General features: G+C 39.0%; 3 protein-coding genes and 1 long non-coding RNA gene across 8 annotated transcripts in view; 2 read left to right on the forward strand and 2 right to left on the reverse strand.

Moving 5' to 3' along the window:
* Positions 1–873: 873 nt before the first annotated feature.
* On the reverse strand, positions 874–19,997 carry LOC147173490 (uncharacterized). Of its 2 annotated transcripts, none has more exons than XR_015094934.1 (4): positions 19,793–19,997; positions 18,895–19,024; positions 17,383–17,573; positions 874–985 (listed from the first exon to the last, which is right to left on the reverse strand). It is a non-coding gene; the product is annotated as an uncharacterized LOC147173490 (long non-coding RNA). The 2 variants fall into 2 exon arrangements; XR_015094933.1 differs by lacking the exon at positions 874–985 and adding an exon at positions 9,731–10,251.
* LOC147173491 (arrestin domain-containing protein 3-like) lies at positions 6,271–10,826 on the forward strand. Its single transcript, XM_086077165.1, has 6 exons — positions 6,271–6,674; positions 8,302–8,359; positions 8,456–8,603; positions 9,123–9,219; positions 9,378–9,634; positions 9,714–10,826. The coding sequence occupies exons 1-6, from the start codon at positions 6,419–6,421 to the stop codon at positions 10,281–10,283; spliced, it is 1,386 nt and encodes a 461-aa protein (XP_085933291.1). The 5' UTR covers positions 6,271–6,418; the 3' UTR covers positions 10,284–10,826.
* Positions 12,091–18,123, forward strand: LOC147173492 (uncharacterized). 2 transcript variants are annotated; one of them, XM_086077166.1, is made up of 6 exons: positions 12,091–12,235; positions 13,583–13,983; positions 14,598–14,757; positions 16,147–16,269; positions 17,252–17,342; positions 17,423–18,123. In XM_086077166.1, the coding sequence occupies exons 1-6, from the start codon at positions 12,184–12,186 to the stop codon at positions 17,619–17,621; spliced, it is 1,026 nt and encodes a 341-aa protein (XP_085933292.1). In that variant the 5' UTR covers positions 12,091–12,183; the 3' UTR covers positions 17,622–18,123. The 2 variants fall into 2 exon arrangements, with proteins under 2 accessions (XP_085933292.1, XP_085933293.1); XM_086077167.1 differs by having other exon boundaries at positions 14,601–14,757.
* A 599-nt stretch (positions 19,998–20,596) lies between the features above and the next one.
* The window catches only part of aqp3a (aquaporin 3a), a 10,528-nt gene continuing 8,713 nt past the window's right edge, over positions 20,597–22,411 (reverse strand). For all 3 annotated transcript variants that reach the window (XM_086075785.1, XM_086075784.1, XM_086075786.1), the window contains 3 exons: positions 21,832–21,947; positions 21,530–21,747; positions 20,597–21,434 (listed from right to left, as the gene is read on the reverse strand). In XM_086075785.1, coding sequence (XP_085931911.1) covers positions 21,230–21,434; positions 21,530–21,747; positions 21,832–21,947 — 539 coding nt within the window. In that variant the 3' untranslated portion in view covers positions 20,597–21,229. The remainder of the gene's footprint in view (positions 21,435–21,529; positions 21,748–21,831; positions 21,948–22,411) is intronic.

Here is a 22,411-nt window from a genome sequence, read left to right on the forward strand (position 1 = left end):
AATCATGGTTTACTTACTATAATTAATTGTACATTATAGAGGTGCAAGGATTAATCGAATTGACAACTAATCAATTATCCAAAATAATCGATAATTTTTTTTAACAATTGTCTACATATTCTTACAAAATTTTGCACAAATTCTGAATCTGTCCTTGTTTTTTCTCTAGCACATCAAGTTGTCATAATAATAATAATAATAATAAAGTAGTATATCTATTAGTAATATTTAGGAATTCATGGTTAGGTTCAGCAACAGATGTAATATAGCTATAAATTACACATTACAAAATTTGCTGTTGACCAGTGCAATCCATTAATCCTTTCGATGCCTATTTTAATTTAGAATTGTCCAAATGCTCGAAATTGCTTAGTCGTAAATCCAACAGTTTAAGAATCTTGTTGTTGGATCAAATAAAACATTGCTTTTAGTTTGGAAAATAATGATTATTATTTTGTTGCCTATCTTCTGACATGCTACGGACCAAACCAATAACTGAATTAATTGATGTCATGTTTTTTGTCATGGAAATCAGAAGTTTTTTTCAACAAAATACTCGTCAGATTTGTCAAAATAATCGTTAGTTGCAGCCCTACTACATTTTATGAACAGCGAAAAAAAAAAGCCAATTGTGATACCAAGGCCTAAGTAAAGTTTCAAAAGTTGTTAAAAACGATTTAACAAAAAAAAAAAAAAAAGTTCTCTGTCTACATGGCCAAAATCATTATATCGAACCTACTTTGCAACGGCAAAAGTTTCAGAGCAAGGCAGGCTCTCAGCAAAAAAAAAATGAGTAGGTCAAAAACAGCCAACATTAGCGCTGTGCCTCAGCCTTCATGCAGGAGATCAAGGGCCTTGAACTAAAGCACAACTGACACTGACCTTGCAGAGACCCAGCAAGTGAGAGAGCTCCGACAAGGCATTAGCAGGCACCTCGCCCATTCCTTACAACTCTGCTCCCGGCTCTAAACACAGCTGGGCAAACCTGCAAGCAACACGCGGTCCTCGGGTGAGCACGAGGGTGCAGCTGGAAGGTCAAAAATTCAAAGCGCTAGGCGGCGGCGTGGGGGGGGGGGTTTACAGAGATGAATTTTAACGGCACTTGATCGCAAATAGTCTGCTGGATACCAAGGATATCAGTTTTAGCAATAATCCATCTTTTTTTTTTATGATTATATGAATTCCAAATGTGCTTGGCAAGTCAGTCTGTCCTCTTAAGATGCTTGTGTGTTGTGAGGCGTGTATGTTTGTGCAGGGGGCTTGGGTGCAGCGTGAGCCTCATTCGTTAAACAGTCCGGCCTCACCGGCCGCACCGTATGAAGCAAAAAGAGACAAGGTGTCAAGATCCTCGACAGTGACGGATGCCCTAAATCCAGATGCGAACTTGGCCAATTGAACACATTAACAACAGGCACCTGTTTTTCCACCGGTACAAATCTATTAAAAGATAACAGCAACGTCAGCCCATGCACTATTAGTAAATTATAGCTCTGTCTGCATATGGGCCTCCTTTCTCCTTCCCTTAGTTACATATTCTTATTGGCAGTCTCACAGTGCCACCCAGTGGCTGATGTATGAAAATAAATTGTGAGACATGGATCCCAAAATAAAAGATTTTTTAAAAAATGGCTGGTATTAATTCAAGTAATCATTTGCAAGGACTTTCCTGACAAAAACATGAAAATAAAATAATTTACTTGTCACTAGTACTAACTACTAGTGACAAGCATTGTGACAGTAGGACTAATTGAGAGTACAGTGAATGGCAATGTATTATTGATCATTAGGTAAAAAAACTAAATGAATATTCCCAGCTTCATATTTTATTGAAAAAAAATAGTATGTAATATGCAGCACGAGGATTTTTTACTTTTCCAAGTATTTTTTTTTTTGTCCAATATAAAGCCATGACTACTCAAGACCTCGTCTATTAAAACATTAACAACAGACGTGTGCTTTCAACATGACACTATTATGACGCTTCAGATATGTCACATAAATAATCTGCGGGTAAATATTTCTGTAAATTCTTGATGCACTAGTATTGGAAAGGGGTGGCAAGACCAGTAAATACTTTTTACAGCGGGCAATTTGTCGCATTGTGTAAATGTCTCCATTTCCCAACAGAACGGGTGTAAAATTTACAATCACTCAGGAAGTCACAATGTACAAAAAAAAAAAAGGAGCACTTTTTACACTCGTTCATCTCCCACAGACCACTAAAACCTTCTCATAAATCTCCGGCGGTCCCCCCCCAGAAGTCTGCTGTTGTCAGATATCGTGCCTCGACAAAGCCGTCTAGCGCCATTGTCTTGACAGAAATATGATACGTGAAACTGCAATGTCACATCACTTAACATGATTTAGCCGAAGCCGTGGCGCGCCATTTTAATCAATCAAACGTGTCACCTTTCTCCTGTAATGATAGCAGAGGTAGAGGGTGATCTACTCAGACTCATCCCGCCGACTGATTTATGTCTTCTGCTGGCAAATGTACCGAAAGAGGCTCCTCTCCTCCCAGCTTTGGGGTTTCTATCAAATTGGCAAATAAGTAGGGAAGGGCAGCAGGATGATATCATGCCCTGCGTTGTGAATCCAACAAATAAAAACTCACAACCGAGGCAAAATAGTTCACATTTCCATTGTGGCCACCAAATGTGGGATAATGGTTGATTCTGGCTTTTTTTCTTTTGTCTTGAGTATCAGTGGCTGGTATCAGCACCTTATAGAAGTATCCGATACAATACCTTAAAATAAGGCCGGTATTGGCTAGGGGTGTCCTGACCCGATATTGATATTGGACATTGGTCTGATATAGCCCAAAAAACTGTATCTGTCTAGATCCAAAATCTCCAATTTTAGCTCTCACATACAAACAGCCCATTACATTTGTATTAATTATTTTATTGATTCTCATGTTTGAGGTTGAACTTATGTAACCCAAATGTTTGGAATGAGTAAATCATATTTTCCTCATAACTACTGTTCTTTATCAAGTCTCGTCAAACATTTCGCACTAAAAAACAAAATAAACAAAAGCATGTGTAATTCCTGCTGAAAAAGATGTAGGACACACCTACTTTTGATACAGACAATTGCAGCAACAACAACAAAAAACAATGGCTTAATTTTAAAGAAAGGCCTACATATCCCAACGTAGCATTTTTCCTTAAAGTTGCCTCTTGTGGCCTTTTTACAATCAGGAACTAGAATTTCGAACAACATTCCCATTAATTGTACGCAATTTTAAAAGGAACCCCGACTGTAATGTCAAGTTTGCTCTATATTATTTATTTGGCTGTTACCAACATAACTATGAGATTCATTTTTCAAAAATAATTTCCAGTATTATACATTTTGTAGAAACTTTATTTGGAATTTTACTACAGTGAATGGCTGACTTAAAAAACAAACAACAACCACAACTTGGTGGCTTCCACAGTTGAGCGTACGCCTGCTAATGTATGTGTATAAAGTTGATAGGTAAAACTTGCAGCGGGGAAATTTATCATAATTGGAAATGTTATTTTAAAGCCATAAACCAGCCCTAATACAACAAATGTTTGCATTTAGCACAGTTAAAATGTGAAAATGTTACTTTGAACATTATCTGTCATGGAAAGGTTCATGTTTGACGTTTGACGTTCCACTGCAATCTGATCCGTGATTGTTGATAAAAATAAATCGCATTCGTCTTTTTTTTGTTTTAATTCAGACCAACAAATGTAATGCTGTTATTGTTAGTATTGACGTTTAAAGCATTCAAACGTGTTTATTTAAAAAATCTGCCCTCTGCTCTAATTAGAACGTGACCCTGCACGCATATACAAATAACATTGCGGGAGCTGTGAGAGTGCACAAACACACGCACACCCCACAGCAATATAACCAACACAATTCCATCCGACTGATATTGGAATTTTTACGAAAGAGCAAACCAATAGATAACCCATTACAAAACTATAAGAGATCAATAGCTAATTTCTTGGAATTGATTACCCCTTGGACATTTAACATTCACTCTGCGGCCAGGATGTGTGTTCGGCGAGCTTAGATCCCCATTGGCTCTTGCGAGTATTAAAATTATCGATTCTGACAGAGGACTAAAAATGTCAAGCTGTTCATTAATCTTAATAAAAGGACTACACTTGACCACAGCCCCCCTTTTTTTCTCCCATCGCAGGAGCACATATACATACCTGTACATGGGCTAATGAGCTTCTGCTGTGGATTGTGATTTAAATCTTCACCATAAATGTGTTAATTGAAGAGGAACAAGACTTTTTAATGTAACACAATTGATTACCTTACAGTATAGTTTACAACGAACAACAAATGGTAGTCTGTGTTAAATGTATAGTCGATGATGGTCATAGCCATGACCCAGCATTTGTATACAAAGTAGCACATTGGTTTAATGGCTAAGAATGAATCTGAAGCTTACTTTTATTATCTTTCATTTTAATGCATCTTGATCACAGCTGTACTTTTAAATATGTTAAATTCTATTGGTTGTAAATGCCTTTTAATATTATATTTGTAACTAAGTCAAGCACATTGAGCAACCGTGTGTACAAAATGTGTGACACAAAGTGCGTTGCCGAGCCTAAACACAAGTCTTCTGATATAATCAAAACATTTCCTATACATGACTTTAGACTTACTGCTGCCCCCGCGACCCGAACCCGGATAAGCGTTGGAGAATGAATGGATGGATGGACTTTAGACTGCCAACGTCTTTATCAGCGGACTCCTTTTCTCCCTCAATACTTGCAATATAGGTCGCTAAACGACTTCCTGTTAAATTTGGCATGTTTATCCGGTCAGCCTGATTCCATTTACAACTCTTCACGCCTTCGCACTGACCACATTGGCAGGGTTATTGGTCTCCATGGCAACATGCTGATGGCACGCTACAGCAAATAAACATCAAGCTAATGTTTTTTTGTTTTTATTTTTTTTTTTAACTGTGGTTAATTTTGTAAGAGAAAGTAAGGGGGAAACCTACGCACACAAATATGTAGTGTAAATAGTGTGACGTTGCACAGCCTTGTACATTTTAGAGCAATTGTGAAACTAACTCATCCATAGATAACGTGTAAAAGCAGCAATTCTTGCTAGCTCCCCGGCTACAATTGAGTGCTGTATCTCTAGTGCAGTGATTCCCAACCGGAGAATTGTGACACACTTGTCTGCCATGAAAGATCACGTGCAGGGCCCGCTGTGAGAAATGATCCAAAAGCTATTGTTTGTTCATTACAATCTGTCAGTGATTAAATGCTCTTCAATTAGATGACTAATGTGGCATAACAAAAAATGTGTATCCGCCAGTTGACAATTCATTTCAAACAAAAGAATAAGTCATGGCTCCCTGCAATAATGTCATCTTGCAATTGAAGACGAACAGGAACGGTTTTCACATGGTGTAAACTGCGAGGAAGTTGCACTCCTGCAGCATGGCGGCGTTTTGATGCGAGTGACAAGTTCAACTCAGTTGTCAAGAGAAACATTGCTTTGACGTGGGGGAACTGCGTTAAGGGTCCATTACCGCCATCTATCGAGCGCAAATGAAGCTGCAGGTTCGGAGAAAGTAACTGACCTCTGTACTTTACCCAAGAGTGACTGTAATCCCGGGGTAATCCCGTGGATACTTTGCTCCTTAGATCTGAAAATAGATCTGTACTTTCTACTCCTTAGTCCAAAAAGGCTCGTTCCTTTTTTTTTTTCAGCCTCCGCAAATGACGAGGCAATGAGAGGCAAATCAACTGCAGTTGAGTTTGATTGATTGAATTATGTTATATGATTTAAAAAAAAAAGAAAAATATCTTTATTACACATTAATGATGATGCAACCATTGATGCCGCTACACGGAAATTGGTATATTAAACTCTCCAGCATTTTATTTGATATTCTAAAATATGTGCAGCTGATTTGTAATTCTGTTACTGTAATTGCAATCATACAATTAAATTTAAAATTTAAAGATTTATTCCGAAATAGAACACAGCAAAAATAATGATGAACAAAATATCTGAGCAAAATATTTCAATAATACCGATCATATATTCCAATCGACACTTATTTTTTTGGATTTTTTTTTTTTTTTGTGTTTTCCCTCCAGAATAATACATATAGTTTGTAATTGTTTTTACGCAAGGCAATGATTTCATCCGTACTTTTACTATTACGACAACAATCGTGTTGGCGTTCTCCCCTTTGAACGCGCGATGGCAGCAGAGACCTTTGCATGTGTGGACAGCGTAACACACACGCATCCACAGGGAGTGGCCTGCTCAACTGCCTGTGCCAAACGCCATGAGTGAGGGTCAAGGAACAAACATAAATAACCCTGTATCGATAGATTGGCGTGGCTTTTTCTTCATTTGTGTTATTGTCGCGGGTCTCCCCTCTTGAAACATGCCCGCTATTAAAAGCTTAACGCTGGTTTACGACGCGCTAAACGAGGACGGGACGTTCTCCGAGGGGGATCCCATAAGGGGGAAAGTAACGTTGGCCGTGGAAAAGCCCGCAGCCGTGCAAAGCTTCTTCGTCAAAGTGAAGGGGGACGCCGCTGTACGCTGGACGACGAAGAGTGGAAACCACAACCACACGCACTCGGCAACCCGTCGATACTTCAAACTCAAGCACTTCTTGATCGCGGAAAGCTCCAATGGTAGGCGGTGCTGCATGCCTTTTTTTTTTTACTTTTTTCTTTTTTTTACTGTTGCTCATCTAATTTATCTCATCTTCTTAAACTCTCTGTCTTGGTATGTTTTTTTTCCTGGTATTTATTAAAAGAGAGTAGGATATATATAATGGCCGACATGTGTCGAGTATGATATTTATGTTTGTTGTATTTATTTAATATTAAGCATCAACAATGCATCTTCATGGGTGAAGTTGTGGTACCTAATACTTTCCCCCAAACACTTTATATTAAGACAAGGCATGTACAGTATTTTATTTTTAAAAAACAAAACAAAACCAAAAAAAATTGGTTAAGAATCACTGCCCTAACTGGTTCCGTCCGTATTTGCCATGTTTTATGTAAGATATATGTACAATACAAGGCGTGTCAGATTACTTATATTCCTATGCATGATCTGAATATATAACTGGATAGGCGATAAAGCCCATACACGCCCGTGCAAGCCGTTGAAGTCACAGGGCGGCCATCTTGCTCCTCTCATCTCGCGAGCAGACTACTGTATAAACTATACGGTATATGTACATATTAGACATATAGAGCTCGTAGGCAGTTAGTATAGGGACCGGGGTCGGGGGCGGGTTGTTTGTGGCGGGTTGGTCACTTTTTTTTAACAAGAAAAAAAAAAAACAAGTGGACGGTATGTGCTGCTTTGAAGACCCCCTTTTTCTTTTATCGCTCAGTTCCTTAGACCACAATATTAAATTTGGCAGAAGCATCTTGTTGAATTACAGTTATAATTCTTAAAAAAAATATATATATATATATATATATATATATATATATATATATATATATATATACATACATACACTAGTTTTCTCCTGTAAACATCATTAACCATATAATTTATACATGTGTTTAAGGCAAGTTGTAAAATGTCTGAAGTCCTCTTGTTTATGCTTAGCAAATTGAAAACTTCATAAATCATGCTGTTTCTAATAAGTAGTGTCTCAAATGTTCTCCAATTTTGATACTGTAAAAGTAAGTATAGGATCGTATGCCGAGAAATGTTTCTTGGGAGGAGTAAGATGGCGGCCTCGCAGCTTCAAAAGTCTTGGTCAATCGTCTATCTAGTCATATATTCAGATCAATGGGTATATGCCACGGAGGAAGCGGGCCTTCCGACCTCCGTATGTCACACACCTACACTGTTTCCCGTTCCTGTTTATGTCATATAGGCCGCGTCCCAATACTTGTACTTCCACCCTTTTGCCCCTCAATTGCGCATTCCCATCCATTGGTGGGAGTGTGTATTGTCTCAGTTCTCCTAAGCATTCCAGAGAACTGAGACACCCTACACACTCGCACCCATCAACAGGAACGTGCAATTGAGGGGCGCGGGTGGAATTGCGAGTATTGGGACTGTCGCAATATATGTCGCAACAGTAACCGGAAACTGCGTAGGTGTGTGTGACTTAAGGAAGTGGAAAGTTCATGGCATCTATGCCATTGCCTCAATTCCTGCATTTAATTGCATAATGTGATGTGCTTGGACTTGTGTCCTTTTGTACTTTTCGTATTTTATTTCCACATCAACTGTCATCTGAGAATCTACTTATCAGTCATAAAATCAATTTCTTGTCATTTGCAGAGACTGTTATTCCCCCAGGTGTCCATGTGTATAATTTTAACTTTGCCATACCATCAACGTAAGTCTCAATTGGTTGCTTTGTTTTTCGGAGAAGTCATTGAATAAATTCAACAAATGTCATTTAGTGTGCCCGTCTGCATCTTTTCTATTACAGGAGCATGCCTTCGAGCTTCAGGGGCACGCATGGCAAGATTGTATACATTCTTGAAGCTAAGTTGTCTCGAAGTTGGAAAATTGACAAGACTGCTGACAAAGTGATCGTTTTTCACTCCAAGTCCTTCCCACACCTCCAATCTCTGATGGTTTGTAACGTCCATCTATCTCTTTTTATTGGCGTGTCCTTGATAGTCACGGGTGAGCTCAAGCCTAGCCCAACTGATGCCTGCGTCTTCCTAAATGCAGTGCGAAAAGGGCTTTATTGCTTTGAATTCCCACTTTTGATCTGGTTCTTTGCATTGCAAAAAAAAAAAAACACATTAAAGTGGCAAAGAAAAACGAGAACACACGCCTAGATGTAAATTCGCTGAATGCGGACACAATATGAAGAAGTCAACTCCGAATTGTACGACTTCCATAAAGGCCAATAAATGGGGAAATTGTACCTGCCACATTTTTTGGGGGGGGCATTTACAATAGTCGTTTGAGTCACTGCAGAGTTATCAATTACTAAAGATCTTCCTTACATTTCTTATTCAAAATAGCCCTGAGTAATAGCCTAGCTGAGGGATACACCGAATTAATTAATCGAGGTTATCGTGCTTCAGTAGAAACTATTTTCTGTAATATTATCAAAAGTGTTTTCTGTCTGCTTGTTTTTCTAGTTACGTCAAGTTGCTGTCAAGGACAAAGAGTTTGGGGTTTTCTCAAGTGGAAACGTGCACATGGAGGTCACTGTTGATAGGATGGCTTATGCCCCGGGTCAGTAATGTGGCACACTCCACATGACCTTATGGATGGATTTGATCATATAGAGATACATTTTTTTCCAGTTTCCAGAAGTTGACCAGCTAAATAACATTTGTTTGGCATCTATATTTACCAAAATAACTAATCCACTTGTGTTGTGGTTACCCCAGGAGAAACAGCGGTGGTCGTTGCAAAAATCAACAACTCCTCCTCCAGTGACATGACTCCCAAAGTGCGTTTGTCCCAGTTTATCGTATACACCGCCAGCAGTAGTACCAAACATGAAAAAAGGACTGTCATCAAAATGGCCCACCAAATTATCGGACCCCACTCAGAAAAGGAGGTGAGGTGGGCTGTGAAGATTCCCACTAATCAGGAGCAAACCATCAGAAATTGTGAAATAATCTCACTGGAATACATTTTAAAGGTAACAGTTGTGACACTTTATAAAAAAAAATATTTAAAAAACATGGATCCCTCATGAATGTTTATTTTTTCCTCCTCAGGTGTATCTTGACATCAGTTTTGCCTTTGACCCCGAGGTGACATTCCCAGTGATCATCATCCCTCCAAACCTCGCGTCTGCATCTCAGCAAACTGTTTCTGAGCCCGGCTGGGGCGGCGACTTCCAACCTGCAGCAGCCAGCGCACCTCGTTATCCTCCATCCCCACACAGACACGAAGGGGCACAACCGTATTCGGTGTTTCCGCCTTCTTACTCGGCTAATCCGTCGAGCTATGCTGGTCCACCGGCCATGAATCCTGGTCCCGCCGCACCCATGGCGTGGGGGTTTAATCCAGGAATTTCTTCATACGGCTCTCCGTCGTCAGCTCGTGTCCTCCACCCACTGCCGCATCCACCAATTTCAACATTTCCTCCCCCTCCGTCTGCCACTGTGGCCCATCCGGGTTCGTCAGCACCGCCAGGATCGCACCCGCATCCATCTGCTCCGTCATACGAACCACCTTCTTACATGAGCACCACCAACTTCCTGTCTCAGTCTGAAGAACCTCCTCCAGCCTATTCACTTATTTTCCCATCATCTGCAAATGATGAGTCAGGGGGAAACAAATGACTGATTCAAAAACACTGAAATGTTTTAAATGTAAGAGGCCTCATGTATACTGTACACATTTTTTATTTTAAATATGAAACTGTCATGTGGAAAGCGCCTTGAGGTTGTAAACTGTGTAAAGACTGTTCTTAGTGGCCTTATATTGCTTTAATGCATTTCTTCCTGCCTTACAGTTAAGCCTAAAATCATTCATGAACCGGACGAATTTAGAGTTAAAGGGACTTTGTACTATTTGAATTGGCATCTTTTATTTTGATATGACGTAAGTGACAAAGTTTTTTCACAGTCACAAAAATGTATTCACGTGCCTGCTCTTTTTTTTTTAATCACTTATTTAAAATATACATGATTTTTTAGGGGGGGGGGGTCTTACGTACAGTACAACTACTACTTAAATAAGCATCACATAAACACATACTATACAATAGTTATAAGGTCAAAACATGGAAATATTGATATTGTTTATAATCCATTGATTCTGTAAGTGCTGTTGAGACATGCCTTGTTTATGTGTTACTTCATTATAAACCTATTTTTAATTTATCTTAATCAACTCTTGTCTGTTTTATATAGAATGGTATTTTACCGGAAACTGAAATTATGCAATAAGGAAGCTTATCTAGCTTGATCCTTTTTTTAAAATGTACTATAACATTTATATTTGGTGCAGGTTCTTCCTTATTTGTTTTGATTTACGGTGCAGCATGCCGGTTACAATGTTGCACTTTGGACTATCTGGGATTTGCGAAGTGTGACTGAGTAGGATTTCAAGTGGCATTCTGGTATTACAATTGAATTACACATTTACATTCTGTATTTTTCAAGGCTGTTTTTGGACATATGTTTTTGTTTTGAGGTTGCGTCGGTGGGTAGACCGTAGATATGTGGTTGGATTCCAATTTTGAAAGGCTGTTGACTCACCAACCACAACATTAGTCACCTTCATAATCCAATGAGCAGTTGAAATGATGTGTCACACCCTTCCTTGTTTGTTGTGTGGAAGCAAACAGTGGGTCCAAATGAAGTCCCAAAAAGCAACAAAAGGGACTAAACTCACCATGACCGTAAAAATTACATGACTAGGTTTACATGACAAAACAGCAGCAATGAACTGACAAAGAGGAAGTAAACTAAGGAAGTATACTACGGTAATTAGATGCTGATGAGGGAGCTAACTTTTCCTATTAAATCCTATAGTAAATCAAAATTACAGTACTGCTAAAATCATGAATGTGGATTGATTTTGTTTTTTTTATACTGTATTTCGTTTATTGATTTTTTCCAAACTTCACTAGAGAAGAAAAACATCATGTGACCACATTGGCCTCCAGAGCTGTCCCATTTCTCAACATAATGAGCGGGCAATCCTATTCAACTTGGAACAATGTTTTCCTCCATTAACAGATTTATGCCCTTTAAAACTATTGGAAACTGTTGCCCATTTGCATATATGCACGGATTAGATCACCGACTGTGGTGGGAAGCAAGAGAAGATTAGGGGGGGAAGACAACACAGGAAGCCGTGCAATTCCAAAACTGAACACAACTATCAATGCTCATATGTAATAATAAATGAGTAAATACTGTAAAGCTATTAATGGCCGTCGCAGACTTGAAAGTTCACAATTCCACTGATTGGTAAAATATGACTAAAATTGCAATGGCCAACACTTAATAGTGCAAAAAAGTTTGTGCATTTACATGGAAAGAGATGCGGGGAGTTATGGCGGTCCCTCGGAGTTGGGGAAAGGAATGCAATCCCACCACCTCCCCCACCTTGCCTCCATTCATCCACTCACTGCAGTAATTCATGCAAGAATGGAGAGAGGCAGCATGAAGTCCACTTTCCAGCTACTTGCACTTGTTCTGTCTGACTGGGCCCACTGAAGACTTTGCAGCCATGGGGAGAACTCTGAAGTTTGTTTACTTCTTTCCACTCTTCATTTTCACGGGTGAGACGAGTTAAGATCTTGTTGTCATTGAAACTGTTTTATTTACTGTGCTGTTGACAATTCTTTTTTTAACTCGTGTCTGGCTATTCTTACCAACTTTTGTTTTTAGCGTCACAGTGTATCGACAAATTGTGCCTGTTACACAGCTCAATATCACCCAAAAAAAAACAACTTGTTGACGTTTTCCTGTTGGCTAAGCAAACTGTACTGTTTGTCGAAAGGTTCATTCTTTTCACTATGAGCTTGTTCAGGCGTAAGTCTGAATGCATCTCTCTTGTTTACATTCAAAGGCGGGGAAAGTATACCAACTGAGTGTCGAGCATTTACACTAATGCTTTTTGTACACTAAAAGAACGTATGTACAATAAGTACATACTGCTTTGTCTTTTTTTGTTTTTCAAGTTATGCATCTAGCATATACACACTCGTAAACCCATGTTACATGAACAACTCTATTTGAATTATTTAACAGAAACAAACCACCTTCCCATGAGGCTCGTCAATGGACAATTCTGAGTTTACGTCACAATTATGTTAATCATGATCAATAATTACTCCCAAAAGTGTATGCTTATGAATAGGGATGTAACGATAACTGCAATATCGTGATGTGGTGATATTAAAACTGACACAATATCGTCGTCGTCCTGTCACGATATTAAAAGCAGCACATCTGATTTCCATTTGTGCAGTTCTAGCACCCACTGGTGGCTAGTTTTTTGTTTGTTTTTAGTGCAGTTTAATTTTTATAAGGGATCTTTTGGCCCTTCTATGTTTAAAATTCACGCTAATTGTCAAATGAAGAGGAAAGCAATATGCTTGTGCATCAATATGTGGAGGAATTCAATGAGTGGCTGCATTAGCAAGTAAGTGTGCTAAACAATATTTTTTAGTATGAGCTCATTTTTTACAACATGCCCACAATATTGTGACAATTACGTATTGTGAGCTTCATACCGTGATCATATTGTATCGTGATGTTTGGATGTCGGTACATCCCTACTTATGAACTCTTTCCAACTTGACTCTCTCAATCATTAGTTCAGGAAATGTTGGTAAAAACAAAAACAAATTGTCATTTATATATAGTATAAATAATTTAGGTCACAGAATTGACCCTTGTGGCACCACACATGTAATATTTGCAAGTGTGGACTTAAATGCATCTGCCTGTACAAACTGCTGTCTATTTTCCATGTAGCTTTTTTTTTTACTCAATTCAGCCCTACTCCTCTGATCCCATTTTTAATAATTTTGAGTATTGTATTTTGAAAATACATTATTGCATCATTGCTGAGTTATCAGTTATTTGTTCTCAAAATGTTTTTTTCCTTGCCCCATATCCAGACGTATCTGGCTTAAACATCCGAAACAAGCTGCTGGGCACATGCCTTCAAGTACAAGATGGTTCCCATGGAGGGAGGGTGTCATTAGGACAATGCGACCCTCATTCAGCCTTGCAAGAATGGCTATGGCTGCCTGAGCGCCAGGCTCTCGGCAACCAGTACACCGGGGAGTGTCTGACTGCTCCCGAGGAGCAGTTTGAGGGTGTCCACCTGCAACCCTGCCACCTTCAAAATAAAGAGGATGGTGGCCAGCCAGCGCACACATCAGAGGTGGAGAGTGATGCAGGCAGCCAGCAATGGTCCTGTTCCAAGAAAGGCCACCTGACTTTGCTTGGTAAGGGGCTGCACCTCAGTGCGACACAAGAATCCACTTTGGTCTTCCTATCGCGGGAACACAAACAGGTAAGGATTTACTCTATTCTATAATCCAGCCAATCAAGCGTTCACTTTGTCGTCAGAACACTTTGATAACAATACAGACAGACAATATTCATAGATGTGAAGTGTAAAGATATGTTATCCACAGTCATTGGTTCAAGCATCTGCTAAAAGGGGAAGTCAAGTCAAAAATGTTCTTTGATATGTTCTATGTGCCCCCACTAGTCTAAACACTGTATTCTGATTAATACTCCACCTGTTTGTATCCATCTCAGGGGGCGGCCATATTACCACTCTCACTTGCTACTGAAAATGACATCACAGTGCCTCAGGGCTCAGGTAACAACAACCCGAGAATCTAGGGCAGTTGATTTCTGGGTTTGGTCATGTGACATGCGGAAGCTGAACCCTAACTAACTGTGATGTCATTTTCAGCATGTGGCAAAATGGCCTCCCCCTTGAGATGGACACAAAGTAGTGGATCTTTCTGCTTAATTTATATTCTACAAACCCTATTAATAAGAATGCCATGTTTAGACTAGTGTGTGTGTGGGGGGTGGGTGGGTGGGGGTGCACATAAAACATATTTTAAAGGATGTGTTTGACTTGACTCGTACCATTCTGTTTGAATTCCCAAGCAGGGAAGCAGGTGGAGGACGCTGGACAACCAGACACTGTGTGATGGGAGGGACACTAAACACCACCAGCAAAACCACGACCAACCCCACCAACCTCTGGGGAAATCAATGGAGCCGATCCTGTTACCAAGTGCCATCTCTGATATGGACAGACAAGAATGTAAGAATATATATATATATATATATATATATATATATATCACATTTATGTACAACAATTTGTTTCAGCTGTTATTTTTAGGCCCCATAAATAAAAGTAAGTTGTGATAATTAAAACATTTTTTATACTAGCATGAAATTTAAGCATGTTTCTTAAAACGCAATGTTTCACAAAGTTTGTTCGCCGAAACAGCCAATCAGCATCCTGTAATGGATGTTTTCAGAGGTTCCACTGTATGTTATGCTAATTCCGGTAATTTGTTAGCCAGTCAAGTTCAAGTCAAGGTATGATGATCATTATCAATGGAGGAACAAAAGTCCATTCAAAAGAGTCAGCTCTGAATTATAGAAGCTTCTTTGTGTCCATATCTTCATGTCACTACCATCACCCAAAAAAATGTCATGATGGTTACTTACTTACTAAAATAAATAATTTCAAATCATTTTCCATCATTAACAGCAGGCTATACAGCTCAACTGAAAAACAAAAATCATTTGGGCCGGTACAAATAATGGACACAGTAGTTGCATAAGTGTGCACACCCGGTGTCTTCACAATTACGCACTCATGTCAAATGAGGTTCCGCACACAATAGGAATCGTTTTTTAAAGGGCCTCTGATAAACCCCAAAAGAGTTCAATTATTCAAGTAAAAGCTTTTCCTGCCACCAACTGTTATTTTGGACTGTTTAGAATTCTTTCCACCTTGTCTAAGGCCCAAGATCCAGCTTCAGAAAAAGAGCTCCAAATCATGGTGAAGTGTTGTGCCTGCGCCAAACGTACCTTTGCAGGTATCTGTTACTGTATACCGAGTGTGAAGCAAGGACACAGAGTGGCTTGATATTTCCGTCCCCAAATCGTAGAACACAAAACAAACAAGGTAGAGAATAAGGAGTGGCTTGGTATCACAAAGCAAGTCCAACAACAGCAGGCAGTAAACAACATCGGTAATCAACTCAGTGAAATCGAATCTATTTGTGGGGAGGCTTGATTTGTCAAGATGTGAGTGGTTTGTTGCAGATGACCTCACGAGCGACAGTTATTTTTCTTCAATATGAAGACATTTTAGTCTTGGTGTTTTCTTTGTTTCCGGGGAAATTATTTATTGATATGGTTCATCTATACACACAGTAACATCCTTAATTATAGTGGAGCTACATTGGTGGATCCGTCCAAGAACTTAAGCCTAGAAAATGTATCAATCAAGCAATCAATATTTTTGCTACTCTGGTGTGCTACCACCATTATTTTGTCATGTCGAGGATATTCACATTCATGTTGTGGTTTGTTTCACATAAATCTAGACGCTGATGTACACTCCCTTAACTGAATAATGTCCAAATCGATGCTCTAATTAATCTGATGTATTTCTCTTTTCCCTCCCTGACAGTTGAAGCGACATTTAGTGATGGCGTTACAGAAAAATTCCCAGTAAAATACATGTCGGACGTTTTCCCCCAAAGTACAAAGTCACCCGAGGATCCTACTATGGTTTTCTTCACCATGGACTATGGTACAATTATTCATGTTTCAATGGATTCCTCCTCTGTGTAATTTGAAGAGAGCAAATGATTCAGCAATTTACTGTAATTTAGCTGCTGTACTCAACTAAATGTGACGTTTCTACCACTAGAGGGGGCTATAGCTTAGCGAATTGAAAGAATGTTTATTTTGTGTGTCATTTTAGTACTTCATTTCTTAATTGAACAAACTGCGATACAAAACATATTTTTTTATATTAATTAATTTATTTACTTTCACAATGCAGTGAAGTAGGCTATCTTGTATTATCAATATGAACTAGATGTATTTACTTATTTCATGAACTTGTGCGGATTTGCATTCAGATTTAGCGTTATATTTTTAGTTAGAATTTCTAATGATAAAACCCATTTATTTTTGCAATATATTAGAGACCATAAGTATTGAATGAATTTGGCATACAGCTTTTGTACTGAAGTTCATTTGATTGCGTAGATCAATAATCATCCCTATAGTGGTATATGAAATAATCACTAAATGAAATATTCAAACTGTGTAATGTTTCAGTGGTTTGAACAATTGTGTTAAGTACAGGTGTTTGTTTTTTTTAAGTTTGTTTTCAAGCATTTTTTAAAGTAAAATTTTTGTTTCATTTTTATGTGCAATACATTTCAGTTAGACCTTCATTAAAGTAAAGGTTTTTTTTTTCTACAGAACAGTTGTAATACTCAAACGTTACATAATGTTGTAGTGGCTTAAAAATAATATTTAAAAATGTTTTTTTTTAAATAAACCACTGCCTTGTTTTGATCACTTTGCCAAGATGGTATTTCTTTTGGCCAAGTACTTTTTTTTTTCTTTTTCTTTTTTTAGAAGGTACTTAGTGTAAAATGTCCACTGATTTAACTGTACCTACTTGGAAGTCTACAAAAATGTGGAAATGTATCCCAGTTTAGAAAGGTTAATGAGCAGTTGCATAAAAGTAATGATGTACTACTTATGTACCTTTATAGGCATGAGCTGGAAAATCACCATGTTGGTTTTGAGCTCCTTGGCTCTCGTGCTTGGAACGATCATTCTTATCTTCAACGTTTACTCCAATCGGTGAGTGTAAACACTAACGTAACACTCAAGGGTCACTCACTTTGACACCGTCTCAAATTTCTTGTCTTGGGTGAGCCAAGAAGGAAGAAGGTGGTGTGTGTTTTGAAGTCGTACACGCCGAGGCCGGAGGCGGGCATTCCGGGGTCCCCTGTGCTCTGCGAGAGAGCCCCGTTAACCCAGCACGCCATGAGACAGCCGCTTTCCTCCCCGACGATGCAGCGAGGAGAAATCCTGATTGAGTGGAAAGATGGCACTGTTACTCCACTCTATGAAGCCTGAAGGCTGTGCTCGTCATGGAAGGGGAAAAAGATACAAAAGTTTTTTGGGGGGGATTTTTTGTTTTTTTAAATATTTGAGTCGAGTAGGATTGTGTTTGGAGAATTGCACCCTTTCTATGGGCTATTGGTTTAAATGCAGCACCCTACTTTTCTCCATTTTCTGTAATAAAAAAATACAGTTTCAGTATTAAATTTTAGTTTATATGTTAGCCATTTTGATATATAGTTCATGCACTTTTTAAAGCACTTTTCTCTAATATTTTTTTTTTTTACAATCTGTGGATTTATTTGTCTGATATGTAACATGGCACATAAAAAAAAAAAAGTTTGTACACTAAAATGTCATGAAGTTCTTGTAAGTTCAGCTTTAACATGTTTAGTCAATGGGTTTTTTTTTTCCTTCCAAAAATAAAAGCACTGTAACTCTGAAAAGAAAACAGAACCTTTACCACTGACTGTGTATTATTGTGCGCTTTCATTAAAGACTGAAATAATGGTTTGCACATATTTGCCAGTCCTTAAACAAACATTGTGTGTGCGTGTGTAAATATGACAGAGCACAATTTAATGCAACATATCAGAAAGTTTGATCACATGGCCATAAATGTTTTGACCATGCCGGTTGCTCATGCGTGCCCACTCTAGTTAGAAGGATAGCATGACATTTCTCGAGAGCACAGCATCACCCTGTAGCATGGAAAATTCTCAGCAGGTCTGACTTTGAAGGTTTTTGTTTGTTTGTTTTTCTCTCTTCACTTTTGGGGGTGGGAGACAGACATGGCTGCTGGGAGTGCTAATTAGATATATGTCAACAACAATCAGCAGATGTGTGCATGAAAAGACAAAGCAGTATTGTTTGTTTTTGTCATTTGTTCAATTGAACAAAGTGCTTAATTTCTGAGCATATTTTTTAAATGATTTCTTGGTGTTGGCCAGGATACAAATGATCTCCTCCCCTGCTGGTAGTGTTTAAAGTAATGAGAGGGAGCAAAATTGAATAAAGTGTGCTCTACACATGGAAAAAGGCACAGCGCAAACCACATCCGCATACGAGGGGAAAACAAGTTTGTTTTTTTCTGCTTAGCATAATTTACATAATATTGTTTTTGTTGTTTGTTTGTTTTTTTGCAGTTTGACTAAAACATTTTTTTTAATCAAATGAATGCTATATTTAAATCACAAAACACTTTATTTTTTTTCCTGACATGATGTCAAAGTGGTCGGCGCTCATTTATTTACTTCAATTTCTTAAAAATCACCAGTAATCTTCTTACCTTGCCTTGCGTCCTCAGTTGTTGACATGTTTGTGTTTAGTGTCAGTCCTCTGTCATTAAGTCAGAAGGCCATAAGAAGGTGGTGGTTGGTAGATGAACCAAATGCAGTCACGTTTGCAAGAATTGTTATCTGAAACAAAATGTAGATTATTACAATTTGCTCATGACACAGAACAAAGGGCCAGGTCCCCACATGTCTGTCAATTGTTCTTCCTGACACAGATTGAAACCCAGCCAGGACCAAATGTTTGAGCTGAGACTTTGGTATGTACAACCTGGCCTAGGGGGTGTAATAAAGCCATGCTCCATAGTGGAGTTTGTAAAATGGAATATAGTTGGTATGTAAGATGTCATATTGAGGGAATTATTCAGTCTACAGGATGAAAGCATTCTGCGTTTTAGAGTAAAGATGTGTGTTATTTTTTGTAGCAGACCTACATTTCCTCCTATCTGGCACATGTACACCTGCCCCCTCCTTATATATTGTTTAAAATACCGAATAGCACTTGAGTCGTCCCTGAAACGACTTTTGTCGCTGTAAAGTTTTAAATGAGCATTTTCACTATCATTTTGCTATGTCTTGTTTAATATACATGTAGCCCTGTAACTGAAATCTTTAGCCACCAAGAGGAATTTGAAAATAAAAAAAAGAGAGCTACACGTACGTCATTAGCTTACGTGAGTCACGCATGGCTCAGCAAAAGTGACAAGCTAATTGCTCTGATCAAAGTTGAATCGAAGATAAGTCGTCGCTTCTATTTCTCATAGGTTTTCAGTTGTAACGGACAGTGTCACTCACAGGGTTGGGGAATCCAGACCCAGAAAGTAAAAACACACGAAACGGTTTAGCTTTAGCCGCAGGTGCTTCTAATCAATAAGTGGAGATGAACTCGTTTACCTGCCAGTTGAGGTTTGTTGTTGTTGTTGTTTTAATGTCAGGATTTTCACCTTATTGACCCGGATACCTTTAACCACAACATCCCTGTTACTATCAGATCACCAAAATGCAGAAAACTACATATGACATATATATCTCCTATAAATAATAATCCATCTATCCATTTTCTTAACCGCTTAATCTGCGCGAATCCTCAGAAAGGTGCTTAGTATATGAACAGAATAAATTATATAACACAGAGAGAGAGAGAGAGAGAGAGAGAGAGAGAGAGAGAGAGAGAGAGAGAGAGAGAGAGAGAGAGAGAGAGAGAGAGAGAGAGAGAGAGAGAGAGAGAAACTAACCCCTAATTCACTGTGGCATCCCTGGAAGCGTTGAGCCAAAAGGAAAAGAACATCATAAACACCAGCTGTTTTTTTTGTTTTTTTTTGCTGTAATTAATAAGAATTGAAAAATCTATCAATGATGCCTTGGAAAAAAAGGAAATGTAGCTAAAGGAAATTAGCATTCTGAAGGACAAGCCCCAAATTTGAATGACTACAACTTACTGCTTAGTAAAAATAGAGAAATGTCAAAGTTGTATGAGATAGTGCTGTGTACAGCATGATGCAGTAGCTATATTGGATTTTGTAACTAAAAAAATAATGTTTTATTCTGAGCAATATTTTTGCATGGCCACACGATTCAAACTTTACTTTATATAACTGAAAACTAATCATTCTCAGTGGCACAACCGCAGAGAGCATTCCCACGTTTGTTCATAATTGCAGGTTTTCAGGATTTTTAAACAGAACATTATCCACATCCTTGAAATAACATTTTTTATTGCATCAGTACAAAAGAATGACCCACCAACCTACATACAAAAACACAGAGGCTCACATTCCAGTCCAGCACCAAAACACAAGTCACAAAAAGGTGCAGCTGTGAATCAAACATGGTGCAATTCATGAATATGCACTTAAGAGAAACAAAACAAAAAAAGTGATTTGTGACATTAGAAAACTCAGCCAGGGACTGACAGTAAACAAACGTGAAATATAAAATGTTTTAATGCTCGATTTCAAATTTAAATATTGAAATTGTCCGGACTGACACGGAAACTAACACGGAGCCATGCCTATCCAAGTGCTTGTTTTGGACGTTTAAGATACAAATCTTCATAAAAAGGTATTTAAAACGACATCAGTACAAAATTTAAAACACTGTTTCAACTTGAAGACCAGGGACACAATGTCAACATTTTCATCCCTTTTCAAAAGAATGTTTGTGTTGTCACGTTTCTCCCCTCTAACAGTCTTTCTACTACGAACATAATGCAATATAAACACAAAGTACGTAAAATAGCTTCATTTCAAGATCCCGCCGATCTGGCAGTTAAACTGCGGTGAAAAGTGGATCGCGCCCGGTTTTGTCGTCGACAAAAATGCGCGTAGCTGCTCAGTGCACTTGTTTGCTCGCCTCTTTCGACTTATCGTTGGTGGCGACGTTGGTGAGCCGCAGGTTCTCCTCGGCCTCGGCGTTCCTCCGGTCGCGTACTTCTCCCTCCTCGTGGAAACCGACCATCATTTGGTAGATGATCACGCCGATGATGGTGCCGAGGAAGGGGGCAAAAACGGGCACCAGGAACCAACCGTTTCTGACACTTAAAAAGGACAATTGCGATGGTTTGTGAGCATTCGGGAGCGTCAACAAGGCGCATCAAAAGAAGTATAGTTAAAAAGGAAAATGGGCGCTTACGTGAAGACTTCTACTCCCCACCCGGCCATTGCGGTGAAAAGACGAGGTCCGAGGTCTCTGGCGGGATTGACCGCATAGCCAGAGTTGAATCCCATAGACAGGCCAATGACCAGAACCACAAAGCCCACAGTGAAGGCTTCCAATCCTTGTGGGATGGGATTATTGTAGGGATCGACAATGGCCAGGATGCAAACGATCAGTGCTGCCGTGCCAATAATCTAAACAAAGGGCAAGCATGCAAATTGTGAGGTCAAGGAATCGTGATGGACGCATTTGATGGCAGACGTTTTCAAAATCTTAACCTGGTCAAAGAAGCCATTGACAATAGTGAGATGTTTTCCAGGGTAGGTGGCAAATATTCCAGCTGTGGCATTTGGGCCCGTGACATTGAACGCACCAGGACGGTCCCACAGGGCATCTGAATGGGTTGAAGAAAGAAAAGGACGTCATTGGTTACTTCTGCGCACGTGCTTTCCTTGCGGTTCAGTCCTCTGAAGGCCATTGAGGATTTTCAATCCAAATTTCGATCAATAAAAAAATCCATGGTGTGCATGTTGTTGTGTTGATCCAAGTAAAGATTGTTTTGACTTTGCTGTGGTTTAGAGACATTTGTTAGTCTTTTCGAGAGCTCTGAATCTGAAACAAACAACAACCTCATTTTGGCTGCAGGATATTTTTGGCATCGCTTAAGTCATCTCTATTCCTGGGTTTTGCAATTTCTTATTACAGATGGCAGGGTAGTGAAAACGTGGTCTGAAGTACAGTACGTAGTACCCAAACAAGACTTTGGTCACATCTCATTGAGACATTTGGATAGAATGAAGAAGAAACTGTTCATTTTAAATATTTTGACAAATGCATGCCAAAGTGTACAATTCAATT

Source organism: Leptonotus elevatus, chromosome 5 (assembly GCF_054856555.1).
Source record: "Leptonotus elevatus isolate MCC_2025b chromosome 5, RoL_Lele_1.0, whole genome shotgun sequence".
Taxonomy (NCBI): domain Eukaryota; kingdom Metazoa; phylum Chordata; class Actinopteri; order Syngnathiformes; family Syngnathidae; genus Leptonotus; species Leptonotus elevatus.